Source organism: Sceloporus undulatus, chromosome 1 (genome assembly GCF_019175285.1).
Source record: "Sceloporus undulatus isolate JIND9_A2432 ecotype Alabama chromosome 1, SceUnd_v1.1, whole genome shotgun sequence".
In the NCBI taxonomy this organism is placed as follows: domain Eukaryota; kingdom Metazoa; phylum Chordata; class Lepidosauria; order Squamata; family Phrynosomatidae; genus Sceloporus; species Sceloporus undulatus.
In genome coordinates, this window is record NC_056522.1 from 153,425,486 (window position 1) to 153,445,156 (window position 19,671).

At 39.8% G+C, this 19,671-nt stretch overlaps 1 protein-coding gene across 1 annotated transcript; it reads left to right on the forward strand.

Moving 5' to 3' along the window:
• Positions 1 to 491: 491 nt before the first annotated feature.
• LOC121919269 (b(0,+)-type amino acid transporter 1-like) lies at positions 492 to 19,055 on the forward strand. Its single transcript, XM_042445713.1, has 6 exons — positions 492 to 1,300; positions 6,852 to 6,985; positions 13,714 to 13,843; positions 16,138 to 16,262; positions 17,576 to 17,663; positions 18,822 to 19,055. Exons 1-6 carry the CDS (start codon positions 557 to 559, stop codon positions 19,053 to 19,055), a joined length of 1,455 nt encoding a protein of 484 aa, XP_042301647.1. The 5' UTR covers positions 492 to 556.
• The last annotated feature ends 616 nt before the right edge of the window (positions 19,056 to 19,671 follow it).

The following is a 19,671-nucleotide window of genomic DNA, read 5'->3' on the forward strand; positions in this document are numbered from 1 at the left end:
TACATTTCCCAGAATTGCACAGCATTAAACCATGACAGTTAAGGTGGTGTCAAACCGGATTGTTTATGCAGCTTGGATGCAGTTGTTGAGCCATTAACTGATACAGCATTGGAAGACACTTGGTGTGAACTTTCTTCAAGTTGCTTTTATTAATCAGTCACAAAGAGTAAAGTACAGTACATTATCTTTATCTACTGTACCATATCTCCCATGTGAAACAGACTGCACAAAACAACTAAACTGCCCATGAGCCAAAAAAAACCCTCAGGAACCAGCTTTGCTGGAAGTCAAGATGAAGACACACAGCAGGATTTGGGCCAAAAGGAAACAACCTTGCTTTACCCCACTCTGCCTCTAAGAAGTAGACTATCTTGAACAAGCTGCTACAAGGAAAGGCTTTAAGAACCAGCAAGCGCAAGAGGCAGACATGGCACTGCTTTTGGCTTATTACCTGCAATCATTAACTTGAAGCATTAGGTGTATATCTTTATTCCTGGCAATCCATTTTACGGCCACTTCTAGCTTCATTGGAGAAACACGCTCTGCCTGTTCCAAGATGATGAGAAAGGGAAGACCAAAGACACATGGGTCATCTACTGAACTCAGTGAGGTGACAGAGGTCTTGAAACTGAAGCGAGAGATCGGACTGACCAGCGCTGTGTCATTAATTGCTGGGACGATGATTGGCTCAGGAATTTTTATGTCCCCCGAGTGGGTACTGCGTAACATTGGTAGCCCCGGGGGTAGTCTCATTATCTGGACAGCCTGTGGCTTGCTGGCTACTTTTGGGGCATTGTCATATGCTGAATTGGGAACATTAATTAAAGAGTCTGGGGGTGAATACATCTACATTCTGAGGAACTTTGGCTCTTTCCCTGCTTTTCTTTTCGTATTCACTTCTGTCATTGTGGTGAGACCTGCCAGTGTGGCAGCCGTCTCTTTGAGCTTTGCTGAATATGCTGTAGCCCCCTTTTATCCAGGCTGCTCTTCACCTCAGCTGGCAGTCAAATGCACAGCCATGGTCTGCATCCTACTTTTAACTTTGGTCAACTGTCTCAGCGTGAAGCTAGCCACTTCCGTTATGAACGTATTCACCGTGGCCAAACTGTTGGCCTTGCTGATCATCATACTGGGAGGAATTGCATTGCTGGTTCAGGGCCACACACAGAGTTTTCAAAATGCCTTCCAGAACACAAAAACAGGGGCTGGGATCATTGGTATTGCATTTTATCAAGGGCTTTGGTCTTTCGATGGATGGAACAACCTGAATTATGTGACTGAGGAAATTAAGAAGCCTGAAGTGAGTGAAATATTCCTTTTAAAAGAGCACTCAATCAATTGATTGATCAGTGAAATTTATATAATGAATGTTGGAGATATCTGTGTCCACTTAAGTCTGAAGATTTCATACCTAATATTGCTATATATTCCTAATCTCTTTTTTTGTTATTGTTGCGGGGGAGTTACCTTGGATTCTAAACATGCTGCTTGGGGCCTATGTGGACCAATAATTTATCCAGATTCTTCTGGGGTTTACCCCATACTTTTAATAATGGAAGTCATTACTTTTTATAACAGGAGTGGGAGATGGTGACATGCTAGTTGAGGATAATTATTTACACCTACTATCCAGTACTGAGGAGGCTGCACCTTATTGCTGTATTGAAACTGAAAGTGATGAGATGTCATTCCTGGATTCATTTTTGGCCATTCTTTAACTTGGGTGAGAATGGAAGACTGGGGAAGGTGGGAGAGCAAAACTAGTATGTTGTGAAGCATTTTATATCCCTTTTGTGATCTGGATGTAATTGAAGATTTTTGGGTTGTCCTGGGGAACATCAAGAGTTACAACAAAGGGGGCTGGGGTGGTCATGCAGTGTACAGACTATGTATATCCCAACGCTTACAGAGTCAGTACTAGAGGGCAAAATATACAGGTAGTTTGAAACCACTGGGTAACCCTGGGCAAGTCACACTCTCTCAGCCTCATATGATGGCAATGGCAAACCTCCTCTGACAAAACTTGCCAAGAAAACCTCATAATAGAATTGCCATAAGTTGGAAACATGAAGGCACACAACCACCACCATCACCACCACAGTAATATATTGTGCCAGTTATTGTGGAAGAAATGAGCTGTCCCTACATCTAGTTTTTGTAACCAATCAGAGAAGTCACAACTTCAGTTGACATATAAAGGATATATATATATATATATAATATATATATTTAAAATAAAATAAAAATCATGTGAAATACAGCAGGGATGTTTGTGATTTCCTTGTACTATATTCTGATTATTCCACATATTGGGATCGTACAGACAGGCCAAAGTAAAGCTGCTTTGGGTCACTTTGGAGGTATGCTGTTTAAATGACACACGCATCTTAAGAGGCCAGAAGCGGCGCCAAAGCTGCGCTCTAGTCCTTAAGACTGGAGCGTGGCTTTGGCACAGCTTCTGGCCTCTTAGGACAGCATACCTCTAAAGTGACCCAAAGCATCTTTATTTTGGCCTGTCTGTACGGGCTCATTGTTAGAGATACTTATATAGAAACTGCAGCCACAGAGGAAGACATTTGGTCAAAACACATCTGCCTGAAAACTATACTGGAGTGGAATCACAGAACATTCAAGTGTCTCAACACAGGCTTTGTTCTTCAAGGCTTTTTGTGATTATAGAGACTGATTATTATTTCCTGGAGAACACAGGACCTTAGTCCTCATTTTATGTATTTCATGTTTTTTATGGATGCTACAATTTCCATGCTTTTTGGTTTGTTTTGTGAATTTTAAATAGCAGATAAATACTTTGGATAATATCCACACAGATTGTGTAACTTTTCAGAATACATAACTCCCTTTTTCTTTTCCTTCTTAGAGAAGCTACAGTCAATTTCAGCATATGTGTTTCTAAGGGATGCACTAATTTAGAATTCCGGCCATACAGCTTTCAACAGTGAATGCATTACTTACCGTAGCTTTCTTAATTAATTTATAAACGAAATTATTGTTAGCTGAGGCATATGTAATCCAAGGTGGAGATAAAACAAGTACTAGGTATAGATATTTATATACCAGGTGTACAGCTTGATTTTACACTGCCTCAGATATCCTTCTGTTCCCATCCCCATCACATATGTTTGGGATTATTATTTGGTAGGTGCTTTGAAAGTATAACCATTTCACAGATAAAATATGTGACCTTGCAGCATTGGAGTGTAGTCAAGATGGCAAAAGTTATTAATGAGGAAGAACACACAAACTAAAAAAGGCTGCAGCAATTTGCTTGTCTGACCTTACTGGGAAATATAAGAGTCTACTCCGCTCCTCTCCCTTCACTGAGTTAGTTGAATGCAAACAACTTTTGCACTTTGAACTCCGTCTGTAGCAATTGAAATAAGCTGAGGACAACAGGGAAAAGTGCAATAAGAAGAGAGAAACTGGGACATTTTAACAGGATCTGAAAAAGTGAGATGACAGAGGATTAATCAGGACTGTTTTTGGCAAACTGGGACAGTTGGAGAGTATGTACCGTAAATGGCCTGTTAGAGATTTCTTTCTCCTTTTTTCTTCTTATATATTTGATTATAATAAGGATAGTTAACTTCATCGTCACTTTAATTTTGATGATGTACTAATTTATGCCACCATCTTAGCAAAATAATAAACATTAAATAATATCTTAGTAGTTTATACCATTATTCTAACAATTTATGAACTGGTAAAAATTGCTTCAGAAGGTAAACAAAAAAAGAAAGAAAGAAAGAAAGAAAGAAAGTGGGAGGAAAGCACACTGAAAAATCTTTTTAAATAAAGAAAAAAGCAAGAAAGATAAGCAAAGCTATAAAAAGAATAGAAGGGTAGAGGGAGAAAATGTAAAATTTCAATCGTTGAACTATGTAGATAAACTCAATGACCTTTTCATTCTAATAATTTAAAAAGAGGGCTCATTGGAAATGACTTGAATGTACACAACAGCAACAACACTCATATCATATTCATGACTAAGACATAAAGAGTATGGTGTCTTTAGCTGAAGAGTTATTTGATTCATTGAGGGACCTTTCATTTATGTTGATGGATCCTCTGATGAGTTATATTTGTTTTGCAAGGATGTGCCATCGAATTCTTTTTAGCTATATTAACTTTAGGCTTCTAATCTGTGAGCCACTGCTTGCTTGCATATGTCTGAACTAGGCCTATTCTGTTTATGGATTGTTTCAAGAACTTGGAAGAAAATTATTACAAATAGTTAGTGAATGGTAAATAAATAATGAATTAGAATTAATTATTTTTCCAATAGCTAAGGCACAACCAAGCTAGTGAAAACTGTAAAGCAACAAGGAGGTATTGTCAGTCCCATTGTTGTGTTAATTGTAACAGTTTTAGTTCCTTTTCAGAAGGATTCTGCAATTCTACCTTTAACTGCCACTTACTATAGCCTTGATGTTCTTGTCGTTGTTCTTCTTGTTGTTGCTGTGTGACTTCAAGTCATTTTTCACTTATGGCAACCCTAAGGCGAAACTATCATAGGGTTTTCTTGGCAAATTTCTTCAGAGGGGGTTTGCCATTGCCCTTCTCTGAGGCTGAGAGACTGAGACTTATTTAACTAAGGTCAGCCAGTGGCTTTTTGACTCCTGAACTGTAACTGTAAATAATTACAGTTCATGTAATTAAGGAAACTGTCAATAATGAATTTGAATTGTAAATCATTTTAAGCATGATTTCCTAAGCTATGATTTCTACATGAGATCAGCCTTCTGTGGTAGCAAGTACAATGATTTACTGTCATCTGGTCATCTTGTTCTATTTGGGGAAGCACCTTAAATGAGGAAATGAGACGTCTCTGAAATGAGAGGGCAGCCCTCGTTGCCAGGTAACAATAATGAATTGTGGTTTCACAAGTCAGGATGATCATTGATGGATTGTGGATACATAAATCATGAAGTAATGTGGGTTAACAAGACAAGTATTTACCTGGAGTTTGAGGTTCTTGTTTTAAACTGCAGGTTAGGAATCCGATGTGCATCAAACTGAATTTGGATACTTGTCACCACGTGTGATTTAATCAGCAGGCAAAGTCAAATGTCACCTATGATTTTAGTCAGTCTGTAGCAGCTTTTGATATCCTTTTTCTAAACATATGCTGACAGTTTCTCAGCGACTGTACTAATAAAAATGCTACTTGTACCCACAAACAGAAAAGACCTTTGTTAGTACCAAGCAAAATGCCAAAAACAGTGATTAAACCTTTGTATTCTCCAGAACCCATTAGGCTGTATGTTGGGAAGTAGCATGATGGGGAAAAAAAATACTGCTTTGATGTTCCACCCACAAAATCTGCATTCTTTTACACTCTAAAATTAGAATGAAAGCTAGAAGGATTAATTGTAGTCCTACACAAACACACACACACACACACAGACAGAGAGTTTGGGGTGGGTGTAGGTAGGTAGGTAGGTAGGTAGGTAGGTAGTGTGGCCATACTTTTAAAATCATGATCAGCAAATGAGCAGTGTACCATATCATACAATAGTAGGAGAATTTGTGCATTCTTCTGTTCACCCAATTTGCTTTGGATGGATGTCACACTTTAATATATACAGTGGACCCTTGTTATCCACTGGGGTTTGGTTCCCGGAACCCCCGTATATGCTCAAGTCCCATTAAATACAATGGCATAGCAAAATAGTGTCCCTTACATAAAATGGGAAAATCAAGGTTTGATACTTGAAATTTATACTTTTAAAAAATATTTTGAAGCCGTGGATGCTTGAATCCGTGTATAAAAAAATCCATCGATAAGGAGGGCCAACTGTACTATTAAACTAGTATCCATATTATCTGCATCTTGGGCCCAAAACACACTGCAGAAATAATCCCATTTGAGACTGCTTTAACTGCCCTGGCTCAATACTACAGAATTCTGGGAGCTGTAGTTTTGTGAGACATTTAGCCTTCTCTGTCAGAGAGCTCTGGTGCCACAATAAACTACAATTCCCAGGATTCTCTAGCACTGAGCTAAGGCAGTTAAAGTGGTCTCAAACGGGATTATTTCTACAGTGTGTTTTGGGCTGAAAATGCATATAATATGGATATTAATTTAATGGTATATATTAAAATGTGACATCCATCAAAATCAAATTGTGTGAACAGAAGAGTATTCCTGTAGTGTGTCTTGGACTTTGATTAACCTATCCTTCTTCCAGCTTTTATGATTTGAGGTGCTACATCTGCTCTTTAGTGTTTATCTTATCTTATTTATCTTACTCCTCCCCCTCCACACCAGATAGTGTAAAGTGCATCACAGCAGTATAATAGACTATAGTTGTTGTTGTGTACCCTCAAGGCATTTCCAACTCATGGAGACCCTAATGTGACCCTATCACAGGGGTTTCTTTGCAAGTTTCTCCATTACACCAGCATAAAGCATCAACATTACATTGCTGTCTCCCTAGTTTGAATTAAGTATCCAGGCATAACCAAATAACTCTAGTTTCAAACCCTTTGACTGCAAACCTGTGCACTGGTTAGGGATGTATTCCACCTAGTGATGACAGGTGGTAGTACAGGTTTCAAAGATGGTGACATATTAACATTAATTAAAATTAGTGCGTTTTAATAACCAAATAACGCTAGAGGCACATTTGTAGGCTCCTGTTGATATGCACATATCAGACTTCTAGTTTCATGGTCTTTGAGCTATAGGTGACTTCCTTGTTTATTATAATAAAGGCTTTATTTATAAATATTACTGATAAATAATATAGAATTTAATGCAGGAAATATCATGCAGATGTATATGTATTTAGCATAAGTGATTGTGTAGCTGAACTTTTCTCCCCTTTTAGGTGAACTTGCCAAGGGCAATGATGATTGCTATTCCCCTGGTTACCTTCTTCTACTTGTTAGTAAATGTGAGCTATTTTGCAGCCATGACTCCTGCTGAGCTTCTGTCTTCAGGTGGTGTGGCCATTACTTGGGGGTGAGTTATACTGTAGTACTTCTAAGTACTGAAATCTTTCCTGTACGTTTAGTAAAAGTGACCACATCCATTCATTTTCTAATGTTGTACATCTGTGACCGACAGCTTGCATGAAAGTGATATTTCCCCCTATTCCAATTGCATGTTGTTCTGTTTGCAGTATTGACACTTTCTCCCAACTAGGGCACGCCAGATGTGTTGGACTACAACTACCACTATCCCCAGTCAGAATGGCTGGAGGGCACTCATATGAAGGAAGCTGTATTATTCTAATGTATTATTCTATGAAGGAGGCTGTATTATTCTAATGTAAAATATTTTTTAAATATTTGGAAAAAATGGCTGAAAAACATGTTTCTCAAGTGCCAAGAAATCCTGATCAAAACAATTGTGAACTGATGAGTATCTTTACAGTTCAGGACATATCCTACTCAAAATTCACATGTGGCTATTTTCCACAGGAAACAACATTTACTGCACAGAAAAAGCTATAATTGGAGATTTAGGTCTAATCTACACTGCAGAAATAATGCAGTTTGACACTGCTTTAAGTATCATGGATAAACGCTGTGGAATTCTGGGATCTGTAGCCTTTTGATATATTTAGCCTTCTCTGTCAGAGAGCTCTGGTGACACGACAAACTACAGATCCCGGAATTGAACCATGGCAGTTAAACTATATGAAAGTGCATTATTTCTGTAGTGCAGATTGCATCTTATTCCACACAAAATTCACACATGTGGTTGTTTTGCACAACATTTTTTTTTTTTTAAACACAGGAACCAGTATATTCTTTTCTGCATGGAAAACACTACTTTCTGTGCAAAATAATAGTGTGTGAATATTTGAGCAAAATAAGTCCTAAATTATGAATAGTTTTCAAAGGCTTTCTTGATATAGTAAGAAAATTGCTAAGATTATTTTTGTTTCCTCTAAGACTTGTCTTATTTCCACTACGACCAACTGGTGAAAAATTGCATCCTCATTGAAATATAAACACAAAAGGTATGAGTGAGTGGGGTGATGGCCCTGCTGAAGTTCAACAATCACTCACTTCTCTCTGCCTCCTTAAGATAATACCCATTTTCACACATCCATTTGCCCCACCTACAAACTATTGTACAAAATTTAGAAATTCAGAAGGAGGAAATAGGCAATACTTTCTGATGTCCTGAATGATAAGACCTCAATTTATACTGCACACCATGGACTCTCATATGATTATGGGTGGTACAGAAATGATTTAAATAATAAAGAAATGAAAGAAATAATAACAAATACATTCATTCATTTGCCTTTTGGAGGCCAGTAGTACAGTGGTACCTCGGGATACGAAATACCCAGGTTACGAAATTTTCGGGATACGAAAAAATCCCATAGGAAAACATTGTTCCGGGTTACGAATGTTTTTTCAGGTTACGAAAAAACTTTTGGTGCTTTTTTCGGCTTTTTCGCACGGAATCGCGGCTTTTCCCCATTAGCGCCTATGGCAATTCGGCTTACGAAGGCTTTTCGGGTTACGAACGGTGCCACGGAACGAATTAATTTCGTAACCCGAGGCACCACTGTATCTGTAGAACGCTCCTCCAGCACCACATTTCAAGTGAAACAATTTTTCTTCCTGACAGTTTTTTTTACTGGCCTTTGACCCATACACAGAAATCAGAAGTACTGTACAATGTTTCTCAGTTTGGTATTTAGGGATATATAATTATATAGGATGGTCTTACCTAGTTCCTGTGAAAGCAAAAGTGACAAAATACAGCTTGAGTCTCCCTGGAATTCCAAAATTCAAAATACTCCAGAATCCAAAATTGTCCACATGGGTGGCTGAGACAGTGACACCTTTGTTTTCTGATGATTCAGTGTACACAAACTTGGTGTTATGCATAAAATTATTTGTGTATAAAATTACCTGAAGGCTATGTATATAAGGTGTATACAAAATGCAAATGAATTCCATTTTAGACCCCTCCAAGATATCATTATGTATATGGAAATACTCCAAAATCCTAAAAACTCCAAAATACAAAACACTTCTGGTCCTAAGCATTTCAGGTAAGGGAGACTCAACCTGTAATGGCTATATTGATTTCACATTGTTACAATTTTTAATTGGGCCAACCAACATTTAGACACTTAGGGATCATGGGCGTTTGTGTTTCCATGACAACTTTGTCAAGGGAAATGGGTTTACCCATCACCAAATGGTATATGTTATTACAAGCCCATTTTAAATTTTAAGCTGGGTTGCTCCAGCAGACTAAAAGAGACTGAAATTAAGAAACACTCCAGGAGCTTTATAATTTATAAGATTTGTAAGAGCAAGTTTTAAAAAGATTCTTGTGTTGCTATGGCAACAATTATTTTATTCTAGAAGGGTAGCTCTGTTGGCTGCAAAAACAACACAGAGTTTTGTGTCACCCTAAAGAATGATTAACTGCACAATCCTATTCACGTCTACTCAAAAGTTTCACTGAATTCCAGGATGAGTATGTCTAATATTATTGTGGCATATGCTTTCTTAAGTATGGACTCTGCTTTATTAAATGCTTATTTCTTGGTGTTAAAAGGAAACATGGGTCTATGGCAATGGTTCCCAAACTTTGGTTCTCCAGATGTTTTGGACTTCAGCTCCCAGAATCCCAGAACAATGGCCAAGATGGCTTCTGGGAGCTGGTCCAAAACACCTGGAGGACCAGAGTTTGGGAGTCACTGGTCGATGGGGTGCAACATACAGTCATAAAGAAGTGGCTTCCAGCCATGTTGGAGACATGCCGTTTGTACGATGCATGCTTCCAATGTGGCTGAAAGCCATGCTGAGGCATGCTCTGAGTAAAAAGGAGCAGGACTAATCTGGCTCCTGGTGGCCTCTATTGGCTCTGGGTTCCATAGCCCACTTTGGGAGTGGAGCATGTGGTTGGCAGAGTTTCAGCCAGCTACCAGGCAGGGCAGACCTGGGCTTCTCTTTTCTACCCATCTGTCCCGGCTCTCAGTTGCATATAAAACAAAGGCTGGGGTTCTCTATGGCAGTCTGTTATGTAACTTTATGTAGACGTAACTACATAGCAGAGGCACTAATAAACCTTTCTGGTGAATTGTGAAGTTGCCCAAATACATAACGGGACACTGGCAAGAGTGTTTCAGTATGCATTGGAAAGTGTCAGTGCTCACCAGCATTACCTAGCTTGTGTTTTGATGCACATCAGTCTCTATGCACCTACACCATTTCAAGAGCACATCAGTCCCTATGCACCTACGCTATATAAAGATGAGATGAAGACTGAGAAAAAGAAGGAGAGATGGCTTACTTGATGTTGCTGTCATGAGATCTACATGGCCAGAGTCTTGAAATGGAGTAAAGGAGGAGTCCCAGATTCAAATGGATTAGGCACTACTTGGTGTCCTGCAAGTGTCAGGTCATATATAAACTGTTGAAACAAAAAGTAATAATGGTTGATTCCTCCAGTTTTGATATAGCTCCCAGTTGTTATGTAGATTTTACTCCAAGCTTTCCAAAGTACACAGATTCCTTGGTGGGCTAAGGGTATTTTCAGACTGGAATTTAGGATTAGATATATGGATGAGTAAACTGGAGTAGCACAACTGTTGTGAATCCATGTTCATGATCCCTGTGTATTCATGCACTACTGACATGATCTTAACTGCCCTCCACCTACTTTACTGGGCTGCTACTGCACAGAAAGAAGAAAGTGTGTTTTGCTGATAATCAGGGCATAGGGAATTGATGTTTCCATCCTCTTAGTGCCAACCAGCAAGGCTGCAACAACAAAATGCATCAGGGGTCCTGCTTTTGGGCGTTGCTACCTCTCTGCTGGTTGTGGGTGAGTGATGTCCTGATGACAAGCAAAATGGACTTCCTTCTTTCCGTGCAGTTGCTACCTGGTAAAGTTGGCTAGAGTGGTGGTCAGGCCAGGAGATGCTACATAGTTGTTACAAACACAGTTCAAACTGCAAAAGTAGTTTGCACTCAGTTAACTCATCTGGGGGAGGAGGAGAGGCATGGACAGAATCTTGCTCTTCCCAGTAGATTCAGACAAAGCAAACTGCTGCAGTCTCTCCTAGCTTGCCTATTAGTCCCCGTTAATAATAATAATAATAATAATAATAATAATAAAGATTTATTTCTAGCCCACCATATCACAGAGAATCCGGATGGGTTACAACAGTTAAATACATCAAAGTTACAATAAAATCCACCCACCCCCATTCCCAATGCTAAAACAGGATTAAACAGTCATAGTATAAAAGCATTAAAAACATTTTAAAAATTCAACTAGAATTTGGAGGAAAATAAGCAGACGAGGAGGCATTTTCATAATCGTGATCATGTTCATGTCAGGTTCGTATCCAGATCTATATCTATATTTCTATATCTATATCTCTATATCTCTATATGTGGAGAGGGATAACTAAGTTGGAAAGGCCTGCCAGAAGAGATCCGTCTTGAGTGCTTTCTTAAAAGCTGTCAGAGTGGAAATGTGGCGGATCTCCTCCGGCAGGTCGTTCCATAATTTTGGAGCAGCAGTAGAGAAGGCCCTCTGGAAAACTGATGTTAGCCTAGATTTTTTAGGCTGTAATAAATTCTTCCCAGAGGACCTTAATGTGCGGGATGGATAATACAGAAGAAGGTGTTCCCTCAGGTATTCTGAACCCAAGCCAATAACTTTTGTCATCTTGATGTTGCTTGGCCACACATGTCCTAATTTTCATCTGTGAAATGTTGAATGGTGTGCTACTGGGTATCAGCAGGTCCAACAAACTAGCTCAATACTCTCAGACACAGACCAGTCTATGGAGGCTGGTGTTCAGTCTTGATTCACTACATATTGTCTATTATTATGATGTTAATTCATTCATGAATATTTCCATTTCACATGGTAGATTTATTGGTATATTACTGAATTTAAATTCAAGTGTGAGATGTAAATATGTATAATTAATGTTAATACTTGGGCATAAATCCTACAACAGACCTACTGATTCAGTGTTTACTTTGTGAAGTTCTCCTGGACTGAATAGATCTACTCTGTTTGGGACTGGCCATTGTGGGAGAAAGGCAGGATATAAATCCTTGGAATAAAATAGATAAAAATAAATAAGGGTTGTGTTTGGACCATATTCTACAGGATTAAGAGCTGCAGATGAAATTACTAGTAGTAACCTGAGTAAAAAAGAGCATATCTCATGACCTTTTCATGCAGTTCCTTACCTATCTTTTCTCATTAACTTTTGTTACTGTTAAAATCTCTCTCTCTCTCTCTCTCTCTCCTGCTAAACTAGGAACCAGGCCAGAATGAGGAGAGCATGAAGGGATAGAACAGGGTGTGGGGAAATACTACCAAATGGTGTGTTCAAGAGTACAGCTTATCTCAAGGAGCAGATGGAAGAGTGGGAGGTTATGGATACATCAGGAAGTGCAGCATTAGCCACTGTAGCATGATGCTCCCTTATCTGAAAGATATGCACCACTGATAGTTTAACGTCATTCTTTTCCTTATTAAATTAAGAATTTACCTTTGTTCCTGAAATGCGACGCTGGCTGACAAGCAGATCTTTTTGCTCTCATGTCACAGCCTTGCTATCATCAGGCACACCCTTTGCTTGGCAAACACACTTTTGCATGCTGTGTAGGCAGAAGGATGAAAAAGCAACCCAGCTGTGAAACTGCCATAGTTTGGGGTGGGCTGACAATCTGGAGTATTCAGACGCTATGGTAGAATACAAGAAATATTACTGGGCACATATATATATATTTAGTTTAGAAGTGATAGAATATTCTCTCCCCCCCCCCCCAGTTTGGACAAAAGAAAGCCATGTATGCCACGTACACCTGAGACCTTTTTTAAAAGCTCCTCAAATTCTTAAAGGTGTTCCTTATGCACACATCCTAAATCTTTCATTTATAACTAGGGTCCTTGAATCTCAGTGAGTATAGTCAGAGATACAAACCTTGGAAATATTTCAATCAATTTAGGTATCTCTCTCTCTCTCTCTCACACACACACACACACACACACACACACGTGCGTGCCAAAAGACAAAAGAAAACACAGTTGCATAGAATTTGCACACAGCCTAATTCATAGGTGTAGATGCAAACATAGGAAAAAAATACTATAATTTAAATAACAATTCACTATTGGCAGGTCTGCATGGGTCATTTGCAGTGGTCCCCCCCCCCACATCACCTGGTTGAGATGACGCATGGCCAAATGCCTGATTTGGCTGCGGACTATCTACATATGGGAAGGGCAGTCCCAAGTGAATCTGGGCCATCCCTACCTTAAAGAGAATTCAAAGGACTCACAATTTGCTATGGATCTTACCAGAAAATCTAGAGCACTACAGCGCGACCACTGCTGCTATGAGTCACTTCTCTGAAGTCTCAGCGAGGTGCCCAGCCATGTGATTGACACTGAGTGCTTGTTTCTGGTCTCCGAGGGAGCACCTCATGCCAGTGGCAGTGCATGGCACAGAGAGATGCTGTAAAAATAGCCACTGGGCATTGTTCCAGAGTGCACTTGGCAAGAGGAGACAGCTTTGGGACCAGAATACTCTGAAGGCAACACTTGTCAGGATGCAAATCAGGACCAACCATAAACTCTGGTTTACCTGTCTGGTTGAGTGAGGCTCAACAAAAATGACTTGGCATTCTTTTCTTCTCTATACTGGCATCATTTACCCCCTCAATTCCATTTCACAGAAATAAGGTCCTAGGCAGCTGGGCATGGCTGATGTCATTGTCAGTGGCACTTTCTACATTTGGATCAGCAAATGGAACATTCTTCAGTGGAGGCCGTGTGTGCTATATTGCAGCAAGGGAAGGTCATATGGTAAGGGCTATGTATCCATCCACTAATATTTCTGCTACATGTGTGCAAACATGATTGCGAAATGGTTACTTACCGTATATATTTGTCAATAAGTTGACCTAACGTATAACTTGAGGACAGATTTTGGGGCAAAAATGAGGGATTTTGAGATGATCCATAGATAGGTCAAGGGTAAAACTCTCTGCACCCTTCCTCTCCCTCCTCAACAGTCTGGCTGTTTCAAACCATGTTCTCCTAGGCCCTTATCACACAGAGGGACGTACATTGCCAAAACGTTGCTGAACTGCTTCAGAAGTGTGAAAGTGGAATCATCCGTCCTGCTTCTAAAACGTAATTGAGGCTTCCCACTTTCCTTCCATTGACAAAGAGTGCGCAGGGAAACCATTTTTTGAATAACGGGATATCTTATTTGGCAACGTTAAGCAGTTTGGCAATGTTTTGGCAATGTTTGGCAGTGTTTTGGGAACGTAAGTCCCTCTGTGGGATAAGGTCCTTAGAGTCCTATTACAACACTCAAACCAGTACACCACACTGATTCTTACATCCCTTGCAATTTGAACAGTAGATGTCTGGTTTGGTTTTGATAGGATTATATCTCTTGTAATCCTATCAAAATCAAATTAGACTCTTACTATAATTATGTTATCAACACTGACATATTCTAAAATTTAAGTGTTTGTGTAATTGTCTAGGCAGTCCATCATAATCCCCAAGGCGAGGGGATACGTACACACTACACTTAGGTGAGGTCAGCCTAATGGGACCTTTTAGGAACAATACCCCTGGGACATACCCAGCAGATAGTTTTGGAGTTGCAAATGAGACATTAACACCTCCATAATCAGAAGGATGTCTCACCAGATGAGCCTGATGGGCTTAATCATTCACTCATTCCTACCTTAAATACTGGCAGGCTATGATTTTACCTATAGATGTAGAATCGCTTCGGCCCAGAGGCTAGATTTAGCCTATATAAGGTTCCCAAAATCCTTGCTTAGTGTGCTAGTTTGGATTCCATGGGGACTCTCTGTGAACCCTGACTAGCTCCAGTGTGTTCATTTACCTCTGCTCTTCAGAACGGCTGTGTCTTGCTCCACACCACTCAATTGGATCCAGAAGCAAGCCTCACGTTTGTGTAATTATCACCGTTAGTTCAGCCTCCAGTCTTTTCCAAGCTAACCCCTGGTTTCCTGAGCCATGTATGAATGTGTGTGTGTGTGTGTTAGTAACTTGCTTTGTGATTCCCACCCCCCATAAAAGAAACTTGTACTTATAAGAATTCCAACTCTGCACAATTCATTTGAATCCACTTTTCTCTTGTTATACAAAAAAGAAGATGATCTCTAGGGTTATTTGTGGCCAAACCCACTCTGAGCTAAAGGTAAAATTCCCCTACATAGATTTTTGGCTACAATTATGCACTTTTTGGACTCCTTTGTGAACTAATCTGGCTGTAAAGAAGCTAGCTTGGACAGCAGTGGGAGGTTCTCAGGAGCTATGGCTCACATATTGGAGTTTATCACACTGGAGAAATCCTGTGCAAAAACGGGATTTAAAAGCTGGAAAAACCCCACAAAAGCAGGTTGATTTTCACACACATTGTTGTTAAACTGTTGTCAACCCAAATGGAAAGTAGACAAAAGCCACTCCTTTTTACTTTTGGGATTTTCTGAAAGTAAAAGGAGCAGCTTTTGCCTACTTACTGTCTACTTTCAGTTTGGGTTGTCATCACTTTAACAATGACATCATGAGAAAATCAGGGTTCTTTTTCTGATTTAAACCCCCATTTCTGTAGGAGATTTCCCCCATGTGATAAACTACTACGATGGCAAGGGGAACGTGGTGCATCTGCAATGTAAGGAGCGGAAGTTTGTATGATACTGTGTCACTTCAGATTTTACTATCTGATTCAAGTTCCATTTCCCTGCACAAGGTAAAAGAAAGGGATATAATACAAAGAGCGTGGACTCTTGGAAATAAATATTGCAAGTAAGTATTACTGGCATCTGTTGGGACTTTGCACCCAAGTAAGCTTGCTTTTAATTGCAGTGCTCAAAGGTTCGTGTGTTAGAAAAGACTATGGCTGGCTGCCAGTTTGCAGTGGGGTTGGTTGAATGAAAGGCTGAATGGAATTAATGCAGTAAAACAAATAATTTTGTCCTCTGATTTCTGAAAGTTCAGCTGCCACACTTACTGCTTATTTGCTAATTAAAGCTTTTAAATGACCTCTGCTGAACTGAAGGAGTGAAACAACCCTTCCAATATTGACTTTTCTTCTCAATCTTCATTTTCAGCCAGGCATTCTATCTATGGCTCATGTAAAGTGCCTCACACCTTCACCTGCTCTCATATTTACTTCACTGGTGTCTTTCATTATGGTTATACCTGGAAATTTCAGTCAAATAGTTAACCTTTTCAGGTGTGTATGTTTACTATTCTCCTTACTTCTTGGCAGCATTGGTTTTTCTGGAACGTTTTAACCTTATTTTACCCTGAAGTCACAGAGGAAGGAGCAGAACTGTGGGTACTTGCTCCATCTCCAACATCTTCGTGTGCAGTGGCTCCAGCACCTATCTTACTGCACTGAAGGATACTGGATACAGGATTAGCACAGGAAGCCATTTTCTTCCATCCCTATGTGAAGTCAATAATGCCTGAACATAGTTTTTCTTTGCCATTATCTTCCCTTTCTCCTCTTGTTTAATAAGTGTCAAAAATGCTAATACATTTTCTAAACCTTCTCCTAAGAAGGCATCCATATTACGGGAAACAGTGAGGGCAGGGAAAGGGTTACATCTGTGAAAAAGTACTACTGCATCTGTTTGTATTTCTGCATGTTTATGCATACATGACTGTGACAGAGATGGAGGGATGATGTTTTGTCTATGTGTGAGGCAGACCTTGGGAAGAGAAGAGAAATGAATAGAAGGATATGAGCTGGAGCCATCAATGGAGCTTATCACATTAACAAATAAGCTGCTTTACCTTTTCCGGCTTGAATTCAGGATCCAGGATGTCCCTGGATGTTATTATACCTAAATTGCCACCAATCTAATCGGGATGCCACCACCCAGATGCATACCTGGTTGAAGTCTTGCTCAGCCAGCACTTTTTTGAAGTTGGGGAGCTTCCAGCTTCAAAAATTGCCTGGCTGAGCGAGGCTGCAACCCTGGATGCATCCGGGCAGTAGCATCCCAGCTAGATCGGCAGTGATTTAGGTATGATAACATCCAGGGCGTCCTGGATCCTGAATTCAAGCCGGAAGAGGTAAGCCTGCTTATTTGTTAATGCTATAAACTCCCATAACTGACCAGTGGCAGGATGATGCCTAGAGACCCAAAGCATCATCCTACCACTACTCAGCTATGAGTGGCTCTAACATATGCCCTTTTATTCATTCTTCTTAAAGGCAATTTACAAAGCTGTGAAAGTAGGAGGGGTCCAAACATTAGGGAATGGGGGGGGGGTCATCCAGATAATTAGTAGACTAAGGTTTAACTGACTCTTGGGAGCAATGTATTAGCTTTGCAGCATAACTCTATGAAAAGTAAAATTAATGTTAAGTTATTGTGATCAATAGGTTTAGATACACCTAACTACATCAGGCATAGTTGGAAAATTTTGCTTAGTGTCTATTGGTAGCTACAGAACAGTGTAAGGCTAAATTATGATAGCAGCAGGAATCGCATGTTCAGTGCCAGTCAAGGTTGTATTAATTCTATTTTTAAACAGTTTTACAGCTTGGCTTTTCTATGGGACAACTGTTACTGGTCTCCTCTATTTAAAGATTAAGAAACCAGAATTGCCCAGATCTTATAAGGTGAGTCTTTAAAAAATGAAAAATAACTGTGGGAGTAATCAAATTCTTACTTCACTGGGATTGTTTTATGAACATTCTCTGTTTCCAGTGTTGAGATTTGTCATTTCTTATGAAGCCAAAACGCAAGAGTCAGGAGACATAGTAGACTTAGGAGAACCAAAAGGTTTGCAGGAGTATTGCAAACAACAGCAAATACAATAATTAAGAAAGAGCATACTTAGTGAACAAAAAATGCAGCCTGAATGTTGTGACTTGTAAGGCAGGGATGTGATGATGGGATGGAAAACTGAGGGAGGGGCAATGGAATGGAATAAAATAAAGGAAGGCTGCTCTTGGTGTCTTGCTTCCAGGATCCCCCATGTATATCAAAATCTGTGGATGATAACATCGCATCATATACAATGGCATAGTAAAATGGTGTACCTTATATAAAATGGCAAAATCAAGGTTTACTTTTTGGATATAGTTTTGGGGAATATTTTCAAACCATCGATGGTGGAATCCATGGGATGATGATGTTAATAATAATAATAATAATAATAATAATACGCCTGCTTCTCCCTTTCGGATCGAAGCAAGTTCCAAGCAAAAAACAAATATCAATTACAAATACAAATACAAAGTCAGAAAATCACAATCCCCATTCCCAACAAAACCAACAAATTAAAAAGACTTCAGATTAAAATTCCAATCTAAATTAAAAATTATAAAACAGGCAGATAGTAGTAGCGGCTATAAACAGAAGCAGTCAATTAGTTGCTGGAATTAATTGGGGAAGGTCTGCCAGAAAAGATCCATCTTAACTGCTTTTTTAAAGGCTTCAAGGGTATCAATATGATGGATCTCATCCGGCAGGACATTCCACAGTTTAGGAGCAGCTGATGAAAAGGTCCTCTGGAAAGTTGCAGCTAGCCTGGTCTTCTTTGGCTGCAGAAGATTCCTCCCAGAGGATTTAAGAGTGTGGGGTGGATTATATGGAAAGATATGCTCCCTCAAGTATGTTGGACCCGAGCCATGTAGGGCTTTATAGGTAATAACCAACAACTTGTATTGCAGATACAGAATCCATGGATATAAAAGACTGGCTGGACTTGCCAATTTAGAATAAATCTTGAATATATGGCTCCCACAAACATGTATACTGTATTTTTTCCACAGGTACCAATCATCATACCTGTAGTTTTTCTGTTGACTTCTACATACCTGGTGCTTGCACCAATCATTGACCAGCCCCAGATTGAATTCCTTTACATCATCCTATTCATTCTCAGTGGTGTCATCTTCTATTTCCCCTTGGTTCGATACAAGTACCACCCTGCCTGCTTGCAAAAGTTGACTTTGCATCTGCAACTGCTTCTGGATGTTGCTCCAACTGAAAAGGACAAGGACTGATTTAACACAATTTACAGATGTTTTTGGAGAGATCACCAATAATCTCTACATGTATTGGGATTTCATTTTTCACCATGTTTCTTCTCAAAGAAAGCAATGGGTAACTTTAGCATGGACAATTTGATGGCTTGGGGATTCTGGGAGTTTTGATCCAAAAAGTAAATAATCATACTAATAAAATAATAATAATAATCAATATGTTTTATTTATAAACCGCTATTCCAAATGATCATAGCGGGTACAAGAAAATTATATAACGTACAGAAAAATCTACAATTAAGTCACTGTATCTTCAGGCCAGCCCTGATGACGCTGGGCAGCCTGTCTCTCCCTCAAGGCCAAAAGATGACAGTTATGGAGGGAGGGCACTCTGTCTTCAGGCCAGCCCCTGATGACGCTGGGCGGCCTGCTTCTCTCCCTCAACGGCCGAAAGATGACAGTTATGGAGGGAGGGCACTCTGTCTTCAGGCCGGCCCCTGATGAAGCTGGGCCGGCCCTGCTCTCTCCCTCAACGCCGAAGAGGACAGTTATGGAGGGAGGGCACTCTGTCTTCAGGCCGGCCCCTGATGACGCTGGGCGGCCTGCTCTCTCCTCAACGGCCGAAAGAGGACAGTCG